This window comes from Suillus paluster, assembly GCF_016628075.1.
Source record: "Suillus paluster strain FC165 chromosome Unknown EDB91scaffold_33, whole genome shotgun sequence".
Lineage (NCBI taxonomy): Eukaryota > Fungi > Basidiomycota > Agaricomycetes > Boletales > Suillaceae > Suillus > Suillus paluster.
In genome coordinates, this window is record NW_024537593.1 from 8,773 (window position 1) to 21,380 (window position 12,608).

At 46.1% G+C, this 12,608-nt stretch overlaps 4 protein-coding genes across 4 annotated transcripts; 2 read left to right on the plus strand and 2 right to left on the minus strand.

Moving 5' to 3' along the window:
* Positions 1-678: 678 nt before the first annotated feature.
* Positions 679-4,919, minus strand: EDB91DRAFT_1249369 (uncharacterized protein; the record flags this gene model as incomplete). Its single annotated transcript, XM_041323067.1, has 14 exons — positions 679-1,022; positions 1,077-1,197; positions 1,264-1,488; positions 1,562-1,676; positions 1,729-1,903; positions 2,161-2,555; positions 2,605-2,753; positions 2,806-2,971; positions 3,019-3,176; positions 3,241-3,618; positions 3,670-3,885; positions 3,934-4,120; positions 4,508-4,639; positions 4,693-4,919. 14 exons carry the CDS (start codon positions 4,917-4,919, stop codon positions 679-681), a joined length of 2,988 nt encoding a protein of 995 aa, XP_041176194.1.
* A 359-nt stretch (positions 4,920-5,278) lies between these two features.
* On the plus strand, positions 5,279-5,932 carry EDB91DRAFT_1249370 (uncharacterized protein; the record flags this gene model as incomplete). The annotated part of the gene is made up of 3 exons (XM_041323068.1): positions 5,279-5,347; positions 5,421-5,758; positions 5,806-5,932. 3 exons carry the CDS (start codon positions 5,279-5,281, stop codon positions 5,930-5,932), a joined length of 534 nt encoding a protein of 177 aa, XP_041176195.1.
* Positions 5,933-6,044: 112 nt separating this feature from the next.
* EDB91DRAFT_1249371 (uncharacterized protein) lies at positions 6,045-6,832 on the minus strand (the record flags this gene model as incomplete). Its single annotated transcript, XM_041323069.1, has 6 exons — positions 6,045-6,117; positions 6,180-6,262; positions 6,315-6,444; positions 6,500-6,568; positions 6,604-6,702; positions 6,753-6,832. 6 exons carry the CDS (start codon positions 6,830-6,832, stop codon positions 6,045-6,047), a joined length of 534 nt encoding a protein of 177 aa, XP_041176196.1.
* An 836-nt stretch (positions 6,833-7,668) lies between these two features.
* EDB91DRAFT_1337100 (uncharacterized protein) lies at positions 7,669-8,498 on the plus strand (the record flags this gene model as incomplete). The annotated part of the gene is made up of 5 exons (XM_041325568.1): positions 7,669-7,693; positions 8,021-8,113; positions 8,185-8,341; positions 8,395-8,414; positions 8,445-8,498. The coding sequence occupies 5 exons, from the start codon at positions 7,669-7,671 to the stop codon at positions 8,465-8,467; spliced, it is 318 nt and encodes a 105-aa protein (XP_041176197.1). The 3' UTR covers positions 8,468-8,498.
* Positions 8,499-12,608: the final 4,110 nt, after the last annotated feature.

Below are 12,608 nucleotides of genomic sequence, written 5' to 3' on the forward strand. Positions count from 1 at the left end.
ACTATCATCTCATTTCCGCATTATCCCTAATCACTGTTGTGTCACTGACTACTCCATCCCGGTGAGGCCATTTAGATTATATGCCGGTTTCTCTAATCTGGCTCCAATCTGCATCATGTCTCTTGTTCATGACCAAACTTTCTTCACCCTGCTCAGACCCCTGGTAAATGTCAGTGACACCATGTAGATGATTGACTTGGTATTATATTACATATCCCACATGCTACTCTGGCACCAATGAGTACACCTAGCAGCTTTGACCCCAGTCAATTAGTAGCACCTTCCCATGATGCATCGCGGCGATCTTATGTGTCATCGGGCGGCGGAGATCACATCTCCATTCAGTCCATCCATACTGAGCGAGTTCCCTGATTCTGCACAATATCCTGTAGGGGTAATGCATTAAGTCTGGTAACTACCAGTCAACTGTATTGCATTAATGAGGCTAGTTAGCCTGAATTGTAATGCATTAAACCAGGCTAACTATCAGAGCAGCTCCCTCCCTAGTAGGCCAGGCTTCCCATTCTCCAGCAACTACATATTCTTATTCTCCGGTGACTACATAGTATTCTTATTTTCCGGTGACTACATATTCTTATTTTCTGGCAACTAAAATACATTGGACGATCCTTCATTGAAATGAAGCTAGGCACCAAAGAGAACAGAAGGTTCATTACACTAGAGATCGGGCAGCATGAGGTCAGGGAATTGTGTGATGTTATCCAGGGGTGCGCCTGATATAAAGCTCGAGCTCAGAGGGGGCTGGGGAAGGTAAGCGGCCCACAGCAGTCTAAAGCGCGATGCGAGCCGACATCGAATGTTTGCCTGTTTGTTGGCATATGCTACCAAGCCCTCACGTTCAGCTGTCATCTCGCAGTTGCATCGGTCCTGCTGCTTATCCCACCACTCTGCTTGCCAATCTAAAAACTGCAGCACCCTTTGCATTTCCTTGTGTAACAACTCTATCTCCTCCGCCCAGCGCATTGCTCTTGCTCGGGACTTGCACCATTCCACGTGAACTCCTAGCAAAAGATTTAGATGCTATTGTCAGTGACAGCTTGTTAAAAAAAACTTACCATCCACGTCACCTCCATCACCATCTGTATCCACCCCCGTCATCATCCAGATCCACGTCAGGCGACGGCGACCTTCGGTCTCTCTGCCGAAAGGGTCCACTAGTGGCTTCACATCTTCGTCCTTCAGGTCTTGCAGCCATCCTTGTCATCGCGTCTTCTTCAAAAGAGGGGCCAAAGACTTCAGCACCTCCCAGGCGACCCTGTATCTCTTCTTGCACGTCACCTGCCGCACGTGCACACAAGCAAGTGCGTTCTGAGCACGAGTGTTGGAACCTTGACCACGGACCCATTCCCGCTTGAAGGTGAGCATAGAGCAGTGCACACGAAGGCATTGTTGAAGCTCTTCGAGCACATCGTGGGCCTGGGTGTACCACAAATCCCATTCATGCTCGCGAAGTCTGGAATTGCATGGCTTGCTTTTCAGACTAGATGGCAACCACAGTAGAGGTCAGAATCTGTACCGTAGGCATGTACAGAACCTGCACATGTCTCCATGTTTCAATCTTATGACGCAGCACATTTCTCATTCGCGTGAGCGTGCCTTTCTGTGTATCAGAAACATGGAGACCCATCCCTTCAGATGCTGCTTTCACACAATGTCTGTCTCGGGTGTTAGTTGCCTTGCATCTGGTATCTAGGTACAGCTACTTACTGCTCCTCCTCGAGGTCTAACCCTAACACAATAAGAACACTCAGGGAGATGTCAGGGTGCAGAGATAGGTTGATCCCACAAGCAAGCTCTTGTGCTTCCATCTCCACAAGTTTCAGACGGGCTGCAGCTTGCGTGATTTCTGGATAATTGATACCTCGGTAAATATAATTGAATGCTAAGACAAAAACTCACGAATTGACTTGCACTCGAGGGGATTTGTAACACATGTATTGTTTGGGTTTTCCTCCCATTTTCCATTTCGGCTGTCCACATTGACCTATGGTCTGAGGAAATCACAGCATTAAACTCCTGGAATGCAGCCTCATGATCGGCCTTCTCCATTACCGCTTCCTGCATTTTATGAATGAGAGATGCACATAATCCCTCAATTATTAACCAAACACGAATAATGAGTCAGAATAAATAACATACCTAAGCCAATGACTTTCTTCCAGTTCCAATCACCAAAATGATCATCTAAGGTGTCCCTACGACAGCCCGGTCCCATTGCCTTTGTACTTGATGTGACTGGATTGATATTGGACCAACCATGCTCGGGTGCCTCCCCATCTGTGCGGCCCACAAAATGCGTGAAATTAAAAGAGAACATCGTCTGACACTTGTTGATGTGTGCCGAAAGGTGGAACTTGGGGATGAAGAAGCGGATAAAAACATGTAAGTAGGAAATGTGGTGCGATTTGGGTAGCGACTCCATGCGACTCCATAAGTTTTTGTGCCATTGAAATGCGATGTCATAGGACACATTCAGAGTGTTGAGACAGTTATCATGGAGTGTGGAGAAGAAAAGGTAGTCCATGTTAACATACCTAAAAATTCAATACATTAGAGTGGCTTCAACAAGTGTGACATATGTACTTTTCTCCTTTTTGTAGGTCCCCAACACCATTTGGGTGCTTGAAATTATGTCGTGCGCAATCAACTGTCCCTACTCCAGTAGCCGCAAGACCCTGCGATAGCTTCGTCTCGGCCACATTCACAGCATTGTGGTTCGAGCAAGAACTTTTCTGCGAAGGTACCTTCAGCGATATGTTGTGATAGGTTAAACTGTGTCCATACCTCCTGCGTCTCAGACAAATGCTCCTTGAGGTGGGTTTTGAACTTCTTCTCTTCTACAAAGTATGACCATCCCATCGAGAGGCTTGGGTCTGCTTCATCAGTAGAAATAGCTTGTCTTTTCAAGCGAAAATTGGCGTCGATAGCTATAAACAACGAATACAGCCATCTGAGCATGATAAACACATAATTTGGTTCACATATGGTGAGTCTTACCGTTTGGCGTTTGGCCCTTCTTTCCAGTCAGAGGGCAGGTTCTTGCCAGGTTGTGGGCAAGCTGGACAGAGGACGGCACATTCACCCTCTTTGGTACCACTCACACCAGCTGGATTGTGACCGCGACCAAACCGTTTCAACATCTTTAGGTGTCGCCACTCACGAACCATACGCATGAAGGGTTTATAGCGATCATGAAGGGTTTATAATCAAAAACCATACGCATGAAGGGTTTATAATCAAACCAGTATTGTCGGATATATGAACCAGTGAGTGATAGAATTCATATGTGGAGGCCTTGGACTCGAAAGAGAGAATCTGGTAATGCTGCAAGACTCGGAAAGTTGCCGCAGTCCTTGGATCTACAGTCGTCGAGGGGAACCAGCCCATGCGCAAGAGCTGCCTGGTATGTGTCTGAGATGTTTCACGGGCACAGAAGTCGATTGCTATCTCATGTATTCCATTGGTGTCAATTAGCACGAAGTCGTCGTTAAATGCCTTGCGAGGCAGAATACAGTTTTTGCCAATTGCATGCCCTAACTGAATCCTCAGACCAAGCTTCTTAAGTGACATAGCCCGGAAAAATGAGCCTGACCACTCCTAAAGTGAATTAGATGCCGACTCAACCACTCAGAGTGAATTCAAACAGACCTTGATGCAGTGAGTGGGGCTCTGCAAATGGTTGATGACAATGCAGTTCTGACAGTATAGCTGCATGTCACAACAGTCATTGCATCGGAACTGAGCAAGAGCAGAGACATTGCATTGGCAGCAACTATCTGAGGTGTAGTCACCTTGGCCGTCCAACCGAATGAGTTCGGCCAGATAGTAGTCATGATCGCCTAGCCACATTAGAAGGGGGTTATCCTGAAGGTAGAGTTAGTGAAGTAAACTAAACGATCAACAAATTCTTACAGCTGCAGTGCGTCTCCGCTTAGCAGGCACTGGAGTGTCATCAGTCATGGCCACATCATCCATATATCCAAAATCTATGTCATCCCCGATGAAATTGTCACTGAAGTCTTGATAAGATGCTTCAGGTTGAAGCTGGACACTGCCTGATGGTAGTGCACCTGTAATGTAACGGCGCGAAGCCTTCATACTGCCTTTATGGCATGATGAGAAAGTCACTGAGGTGTAGATGTGAAGACTGGACTGCGGAGTATATGGATGCAAACATGGGCGTTTGCAATGGTTGTTAGCCTGTTTGAAAGTTATTCCAAGGTCCCCAGTGGACGTTGGTGGCATCATCTGCGCCAATGAGCTAGAGCTTAGGAACACTGTTATCCTGCAGGCATAGAAATAACACCCAATACCCAACACACCTTCACAATCAACATGATTCTCAATACTATAGCCCAACGACTCAACGAGTCAATGGGTAAACAAACCACTACAGTTGGAGAATCATGTATGCAATAACGGCAGATGCAAGTCGAGTGACTACAACCACAATATGTAAGCTGAACCTGCTCAGATTCAAACAAACTCCCATGATGCCACGATCTCAGCTTCCCCCTGCTCAATGGCCTTCCTAACTTTTTCCTTGCCCAGGGCAACAGAATCTACTTCCTGACACAGTGCACCATTGACACCCAAAACAGCATTCAATGTGGTCTCCCTAGTGTAAATATAAATGCACAAATATATCTAATATCGCAAAATAGTACTCACCAGCTGGAAAAGACACCAATAAAGTGGCCACATGTGACATAGAAGAAAGGCGGGCCCTCAGCAGGGCGCTTGCCAGGAGCTGGGATATTATAATACACGCCCAAGTATTGATGGAGGAAGCATTCATCCGCCATTGCATTAGCAGCTGCCTGAAAGCCAGGACCGCCTTCGTAAATTACAGAGACATCAGATTGTGCTGCAGTAGAGGGGGCATTATCGATCAACATAATCAGACACATTGTGGAACTGAACTGACCATAGAGTTATGATACCATTGTTATATGGTGGCGAATATCAGACTACGACATCGCCAGAAGTCGGCGGTTCAACAGTATTCATTGAAATAGAAATCGGGTTGCTGCAGAACGAGCATTTAGAATTCGAAGAAGGATAGAGAAGGACATGACGTCGAAAAAAGGCATGCCAAATAGTGAAATGGATTTCATACTCCGCCTCAAATCTGGATTAGGAAATTCCTAAGTGTTCACCAATAGAGTCGGATAGATTCACCACCTTCTCATTCAACACAACAGTCAGATATAATAGAGGGTGAGTTGTGACACTTCTAGCATTGAATATCCCAGCGATGACCTCCTCCAGCACTGATAATACAGTGCCCGCGGCGTCCATTGGTGGTCTTCAGGTTCAAGCGCTGGTATGTCAACAGCCGTATTATCGTGCCTTTTCTAATAGTTGTTTCAGATTCGCTTTCTGCACTCTTTTCGCAGTTGAACGTCAGTGGCACCAGTACTGTCACATTGACTTCTGCCCTCTATGAGGTTGTGCAAAATGCAGTTATCACTGCTCTTCAAGAAGTGGCCACAGCTTCTACTGGAGCTCCTGCTTTAGCAGGACCCTCCGCTCCTGCGATACCTGCTACCCTGACCAATACTGTCCCTACTGCTACTGCATTTCAGACGACCAATATGGTTACTACTCCGGCCAATACTGCCGCACTTCCAGTGAGGACTCACTGTGGTGTGACGTACCATGTTCCTCGCCCAGATGCCTCCAGCCCTTTCTACTGGGTCAACTGTGGCTGTCATATTGGCATTTTCGCGACTTGGTAAGTGTTATTTCCACCTCGAGACTTTCTTCTGATTAGCATTGCAGGCAGGGAGCATCTACCCATGTAACCGGAGTGAGCCGCTCATCCTTTTCCAGAGTTCACTCGGTTGCCGAGGGTATTAGATTGATCACGGAGGCAATTGACTGCAGGGAGACTGAGATTATTCCTTAAATAAGCACCGCGCAATCCGTAAATGTTTGTACCATGAATGATTGGATCTTACAATTGGCAAATCATCGGCGAATCACAAATATTTTTGGCATACTCACAGATGAAAACCAGGCTACTGATCTTTGTAGTTCTGGTACAACAACTCTCCCTGGGAATGAGCTTCTGCTAACCCAGAATCGCCGTCACTAAGTGTAAGACAATAGATATCTTCCACCATAGCGATGGTGTCCCTCATTCACCAACATACTTGATCTGCTGCGCGCCACTCGTCATTAACTCCACATAGTTGCAGAATACCATCTTGCCCTCGACTGGCCCTGTCAAGGAAATCTTCAATGCTTGACATGGCGTCCTTGAGGATTTCTCTATCTCTGTGGCTTACAGGAGTGTCTGGGATGGACTTGGTGTATTTAGCTAAGACACCGATAATGAACGTTTGCGGAGATTTGATGTGCTGCATGAAGTCATCCTTGGCGAGTTTAACCACGGCAATGCAATCAGACAGTGTGTGGCTGTTGGTATCAAATGGTTTTCAAACACCTCCTCGACAACAATATTAGCACTAACATTGGTTTGTTGTTGTCGTCTGAATGGTTATTATCATCGTCACAGGTGTTCCTGTCTTTGCATAACTGCCTGCATTTCGCCAAAATAGCAACATTAGCACTAACATTGGTTTGTCATCGTCATCTGAATGGTTATTATCATCGTCATGGGTGTTCCTGTCTTTGCGTAACTGCCTGCGTTTCGCCAAAATAGCATCACGGCACCTAGGTCATTGATCAGAAATATTCGGGTGCTAGCTGCAAATGTTGCGTACTTTTTGTAGTAGCGACGGTGCTTGGCCCTCTCAGCTTGTAGTTTAGCTGTATGGGTTTTGTATTTAATTGGAGGTGCCATGATAGTGCTCATTGTAAGGAAAAAAGTGTGCTCACACTATTTGGTCCCACTGGGAGGTGCTTCCATGGTGCTTCCATCATGCTTCGATTGGTCGGACTGTATTGATCACAGTACATACTGAAAGCCTTACCATGGGCTCATAATGCTAAGCGGCTGGGGATAGGTTTAACCTGAGTGCGTGGTGTGAACGATGTGCATCACACCCTCATACCTTTGTAAGATGGATAGTAAAAATTTAATTTGATCTGTACGTAGGTTGGACCTTATGAGACGGTCGGACCTTGATAGCTGCAGATAAATAATCCCATGTACGGTAAAGCAATATTGGACTCCACTCACCAGTGCACAAACCAATACCAAAACCAATACCATCACTATTGACATATAGTGCATTCTTCGAAAGACTGGTTCTTGAAGCTTGACTGCATCAGGAAAAACTATATCTCTATATAGAGGACCATCCTCTATATAGCCCCGATAGCACACCACAGCTCTATACAGTCTATGGCAAGCTATCACAGCACTATAGACCAGTATAGACATCATGAAAGTCTATATATTACCATAAAGTTTGGTAAGTATATTTAGAAGTAAAACATTTCAACAACTATAGACCCCAGTATACCGTGGGAACTTTTTTCGATGAAAACCAAAGTTGTAGTCCTTGTCTAGGGAAGTCTATCCATAGTCTTATGACTTCAATAGGTTAAGATCCTAGTGAGTTATAAGGAAAATACTCGAAATTGAAGGGTTCAAGAAAGCAACTTGACCATGGGAACTTTTTTCGATTAAATCAAAGTTGTAGTCCTTGTCAAGGGAAGTCTACCCATGGTCTAATGACTTCAATAAGTCAAGATCTTAGTGAGTTATAAGGAAAATACTTGGAATTGAAGGGTTCAAAAGTGTTAAGGTACACCTTATTTATGTAAGCAAAAATGCGAAAATTCACCTTATGTGTATTCAAAATCCTAATGCTAACAGTCAATTTCATTGTCTTTTTCTTACTGTCATAATCCTAGTCCTATTAACCAAAAACTCGAAAATTCACCAAGTCTTGTGTTGTGGCTTTGTTTGGCACTGCTTATGTAAGCAAAAATGCGGTCAACCAACAAGTCTTTTCCCATTCTTTCCTTCCCCCCACTGCCCCCTCATTAGATTATCTTCCATATTTTTCTTACAATTTTCGAGTTTTTGCCTCTCTTCTCTTCTTCTTGCTTCTCTATCCTTCTCTTGGTGTTGATGTTGTTGGTGCTGGTACTGGTGCTGGTGCTTTGAACTCTGGTAAGTCTCCCTCCATAATTTTCGCATTTTTGACTATTTGACTAATCTTTTTTCTAACTCTCTCCTTCTAGCTCTCTTCCCTCCTGCTCCTCCTCCCCCCAACTATTTTCGCATTTTTGACCATTTGGCAAGTCTTTTCTCTGACTCTCACTTCCTCCTGTCTGATCCTCTCCTTCTAGCTCCCTTCCCTCCTCTTCCCTCAAGAATTTTCGCAATTTTCACTATTTGGTAAGTCTTTCTTTTTTTTGTATTCATCTTTCCTCTCTGATTCTTCCTTCTAGTTCTCTTGCCTCTTCCTCCTGTAATTTTCGCATTTTTGCCTGTTTTGTAGTTATTAGTTTACATGTATTGTAGTAGTTGAAATATAATTTGGAATTTTCGCTTTTTTTTAATTTTGAGAACACTATCATGGCAACAAACAGCTATTAAGAGAAATTTTTGCTTTGTGTTTTGAGCTATAATAGCTACAATAGTTGTGGTATGTTCCACCCAGCTATAGCAACTTTAATAGAGCTATATAGCACTATACACTGGTGTAGTAAGCCTGCACAATTGGGCACTTGGCTATACGAGCTATAGCGCTATGGGTGGCTATATAGCCTTACCACATTTTCCTGATGTGGTGGCCGATATCACTGGGTATTCTGTCCTTAGAGGTGCGCACAGTAGGACCGTATCAATTCATTGATGACATCATTTGTAAGTTACAACATGAGTTAATGTTAATGTTCATCCCGCACGCCACTGAACTTCAACATTTGATATATTTGAACTTAACTTCAACTATGTCCAGGCTGGAGTCCGGATATTCTGTCCTTAAAGGTACACACAGTAGGACCGTATCAATTCATTGATGACATCATTTGTAAGCGTTCATGGACCAACTACCTTCAATCTGGGTGAAGTATTGCCTTCCTGCGCTTCTGCTGATCTTTTCCCGAAGATTTGGAACTCAAAGCACTTAGCACGGGCCTACTGTGTATGTGGTTGGTTTTTCTACTGCTCTCCACTCATACTTCTACTTGTTGGCACTGTTAGGTACCGTGCCAACTCAGGAAGCAGAGGGGTCGGGGCTTGGCTTCAGCTCTTGCGCTGCACCCTTAGCTGAGTACGTGCCCCAAATTTGGAGCAGGTCCGACGTTGGCCAATGGTAGGACAAGTGGTCCGCTTTGGTCCGCTTTGAGGGTTGGGGAGTAAGAGCTACTAGCGGTGGGCTGACTAGGGGTGGAGTGGAGAAGGCAGGGAGTGATGCGGAGGGTGGATAGGAGCAGGGGGAATGTTTGGTAGGGGCGGGAAAGGCGGAGGATAATGTGGAGGGACAAGGGAGAATAGTTGATGGGGGCGGAGTATAAGGGAAAGACTTAGAGCACAGCTCTAAGTCGGAGCGGAGGGTTGGAGGGTCGGAGGTGACAACAAGTTGAGACTTGTGTCCAGAGGAGGCAAGGTCCTACTGAGAATTCTCACAAGATGTAACTGCGAGAAGACAAGTAATATTAAGACTAAGGAAAATATCTAAGTACAGGATATGTTATATACTTTTATGTATGAGGCAGTGATCAGGATAACTATGTAGTAAACCTATGTACCAAGGATATAGTTTGTAAGTATTTTACATAGGCGAAGACATAAGTCGGAGCGGATATCAATATGTACACATCGGATCAGTGATTGAGCGGTAATAGGAATTACCGGTGATCCGGAAGTAAGGGTCTATGTACCAAAGGGGAAAGTATATATCTAAAAGGGGAAAGAAATCCAGTTGAATGGAGAGGTTATGGAAGGGGACCGGTTGAGCGGTTGAGTGGAAGTGTAGGGTGGAATGCAGACTTGTGATCAGATGGAGCAGAGGATGGATGGAGTGGAGGGGTTGGAAAGTGGAGTGGATATCAATATTGGAGCGGTCAGATCAGGTATATGACAGGTGCCATCTATTCGGTTCGCTGGGTTTCAGCACTTGATCCGCAGACATACCCCAATCAGCCATAGCTATGCAACGACTGGGTGGCAATAATGCTAACAACTTGACGTCACAAAGTCAACATGCAGGGGTGGTGCAAGGGTCTCAAGGACACCCAACACAAATGCAGGGCTTGACTGGTGGGGCAGGGGAAACTTCCTACGAAGTGAGCTGTTGCGGTTGTTCGACATGAGGGGATTGAAAAGAAGTTTTCAAACATACCCTCTAGGGGAGTTAGAGCATCGTAAAATAGCATAGTCAATATCATGGCCTGTAATACAGAGATCAGTTGCAACTTGCCTTGCTGAGCAATAAACCCCTGATGTTGATAGCTGAAGTTGCTGACACACCACATCTGCAACCTAGGTGTGGAGCTGTATAATGTAGATTGGAGACGATCACCTGAAAATCAACGACAGTTGAGCCTGGACTCACTACAACCTGAGGATTATGCATAGGCTGTCATATCCTCAGTTTATAGTGAGTGTAGACTCCGGCATCCTACCCAGACTTGGGAATATCTTGAGAGTGACCCTCCTCACGGATCAACAATGTCCTGCGACATAAAGTTGGCACATTCGTTTATGTCATATCCCGTACCTCTGGATCTGGAATTCCAGAACCCCACCACTAAAGTCCGGTCCTCCGTCCTGTTATTTTGCCCGGCGCTCCACTCTCATCTCCAGACTCACCCCTATCTCCTTTTAGAATAGCTATTGCTCCGGTTATCAGTTATGTCCTTTCTGCTATGCTTACTGATCCATCCATTCTTACTTCATTTCCGACTTCACTGCTTTGATCTGTTACATGAGCCCCTTCAGTAACTTTGGCCCGTGTTACACGGCCACCCAAAGTTGAGATTCTTCCGAGTGACACAGCCATACAAGGTGGGCCCAGGTGCAAGATGGGGCCAATAGGGACGGGTGGGCCCATGGTATTTAGTGGTCTCGATATTTATGGCTTGGCCCATGGGTAACAACTAAGAAGGCCCATACAGTGGGATTAGATATTGATGACTGGCCCAGGGTGGTGATGTAGAATTGACGGTCGGGCCCATATTGTGGTATAGAATATGACGGCCGGGCCCATATGTCGGTGCAGAATTTGACCACTGGGCTTTGTGTGGTGATATAGAATCGACGGTTGGGCCCATATGTCGGTGGAGCATTTCATGATCGGGCCCAGGGTAACCAGGTTATGTAGGATGGACAGTCGGGTCCATACAATGGTGTAAAATACAACGACCGGGCCCGGGGGTGATATAGAATTGATGGTCTGGCCCATATGTTGGTGCAGAATTTGACGACCAGGCTTCGTGTGGTGATATAGAATCGACGGTCAGGCCCATATGGTGGTATAGAATGTGATGGCCGGGCCCAGGGTGGTGATGTAGGATGAACAGTCGGGCCCATACAATGGTGTAAAATATGACGACCGGGCCCAGGGGATGATGTAGAATTGACGGTCAGGCCCATATGTCGGTACAGAATTTGATGACCAGGCCTTGTGTGGTGATATAGAATCGACAGCCGGGCCCATATGGTGGTATAGAATATGACGGCCGGGCCCAGGGTGGTGATGTAGAATTGATGATTGGGCCCATATGTTGGTGGAGCATTTGATGATCGGGCCCAGGGTGGTTATGTATGATGGATAGCTGGGCCCATACAATGGTATAAAATACGACGACTGGGCCCCAGGTGGTTGTGTAGGATGGACAGCTGGGCCCATACAATGGAATAAAATATGCCGACCGGGACCAGGGGGTGATGTAGGATAATCGACGACCGGGCCCATATGGTGGTATAGAATATGACGGCTGGGCCCAGGGTGGTGATGTAGAATTGATGAGTGGGCCCATATGTCGGTGGAGCATTTGACGATCGGGCCCAGGGTGGTTATGTAGGATGGATAGCCAGGCCCATACAGTGGTATAAAATATGACGACCGGGCCCCGGGTGGTTGTGTAGGATGGACAGCCAGGCCCATACAATGGAATAAAATATGCCAACCAGGCCCAGGGGGTGATGTAGGATGGACAACCGGGCCCATACAGCTGTATAAAATATGATGACTGGGCCCCGGGTGGTGATGTAGAATCGGGCCCATATGTTGTTATAAAATTTGACGACCGGGCCCAGGGTGGTGATGTGGATCTGAAGAGAGCATTCGGCGACCGGGCCTAGGGCAGTATAATGTAGAAGGGATGGTTGGGCTCATATAATAGTATAGAATTCAACACCCGGGCCTAGGGTAGTGGCGTCAAATTGATGGTTGGGGCAATATGGTTGGGTGCATCTTGATGATTAGGCCTGGGTTGGGCATGTGCCAGTGATGACCGGGCCATATTGTGGTATAGAATGTGACGACTGGGCTCAGGGTGGGGATGTAGAATTAAAGGCCGGAATTTGACGACCGGGCCCACACAGCGGTATAAAGTAGGCTGACTGGGACCAGGGTGGTGTGGAATACTTACAGTCGGTCCTCCGTTGTCCAGGTTCAAATGAAGTAAGGCCCTGTCAAGTGTCTTCACAAGAA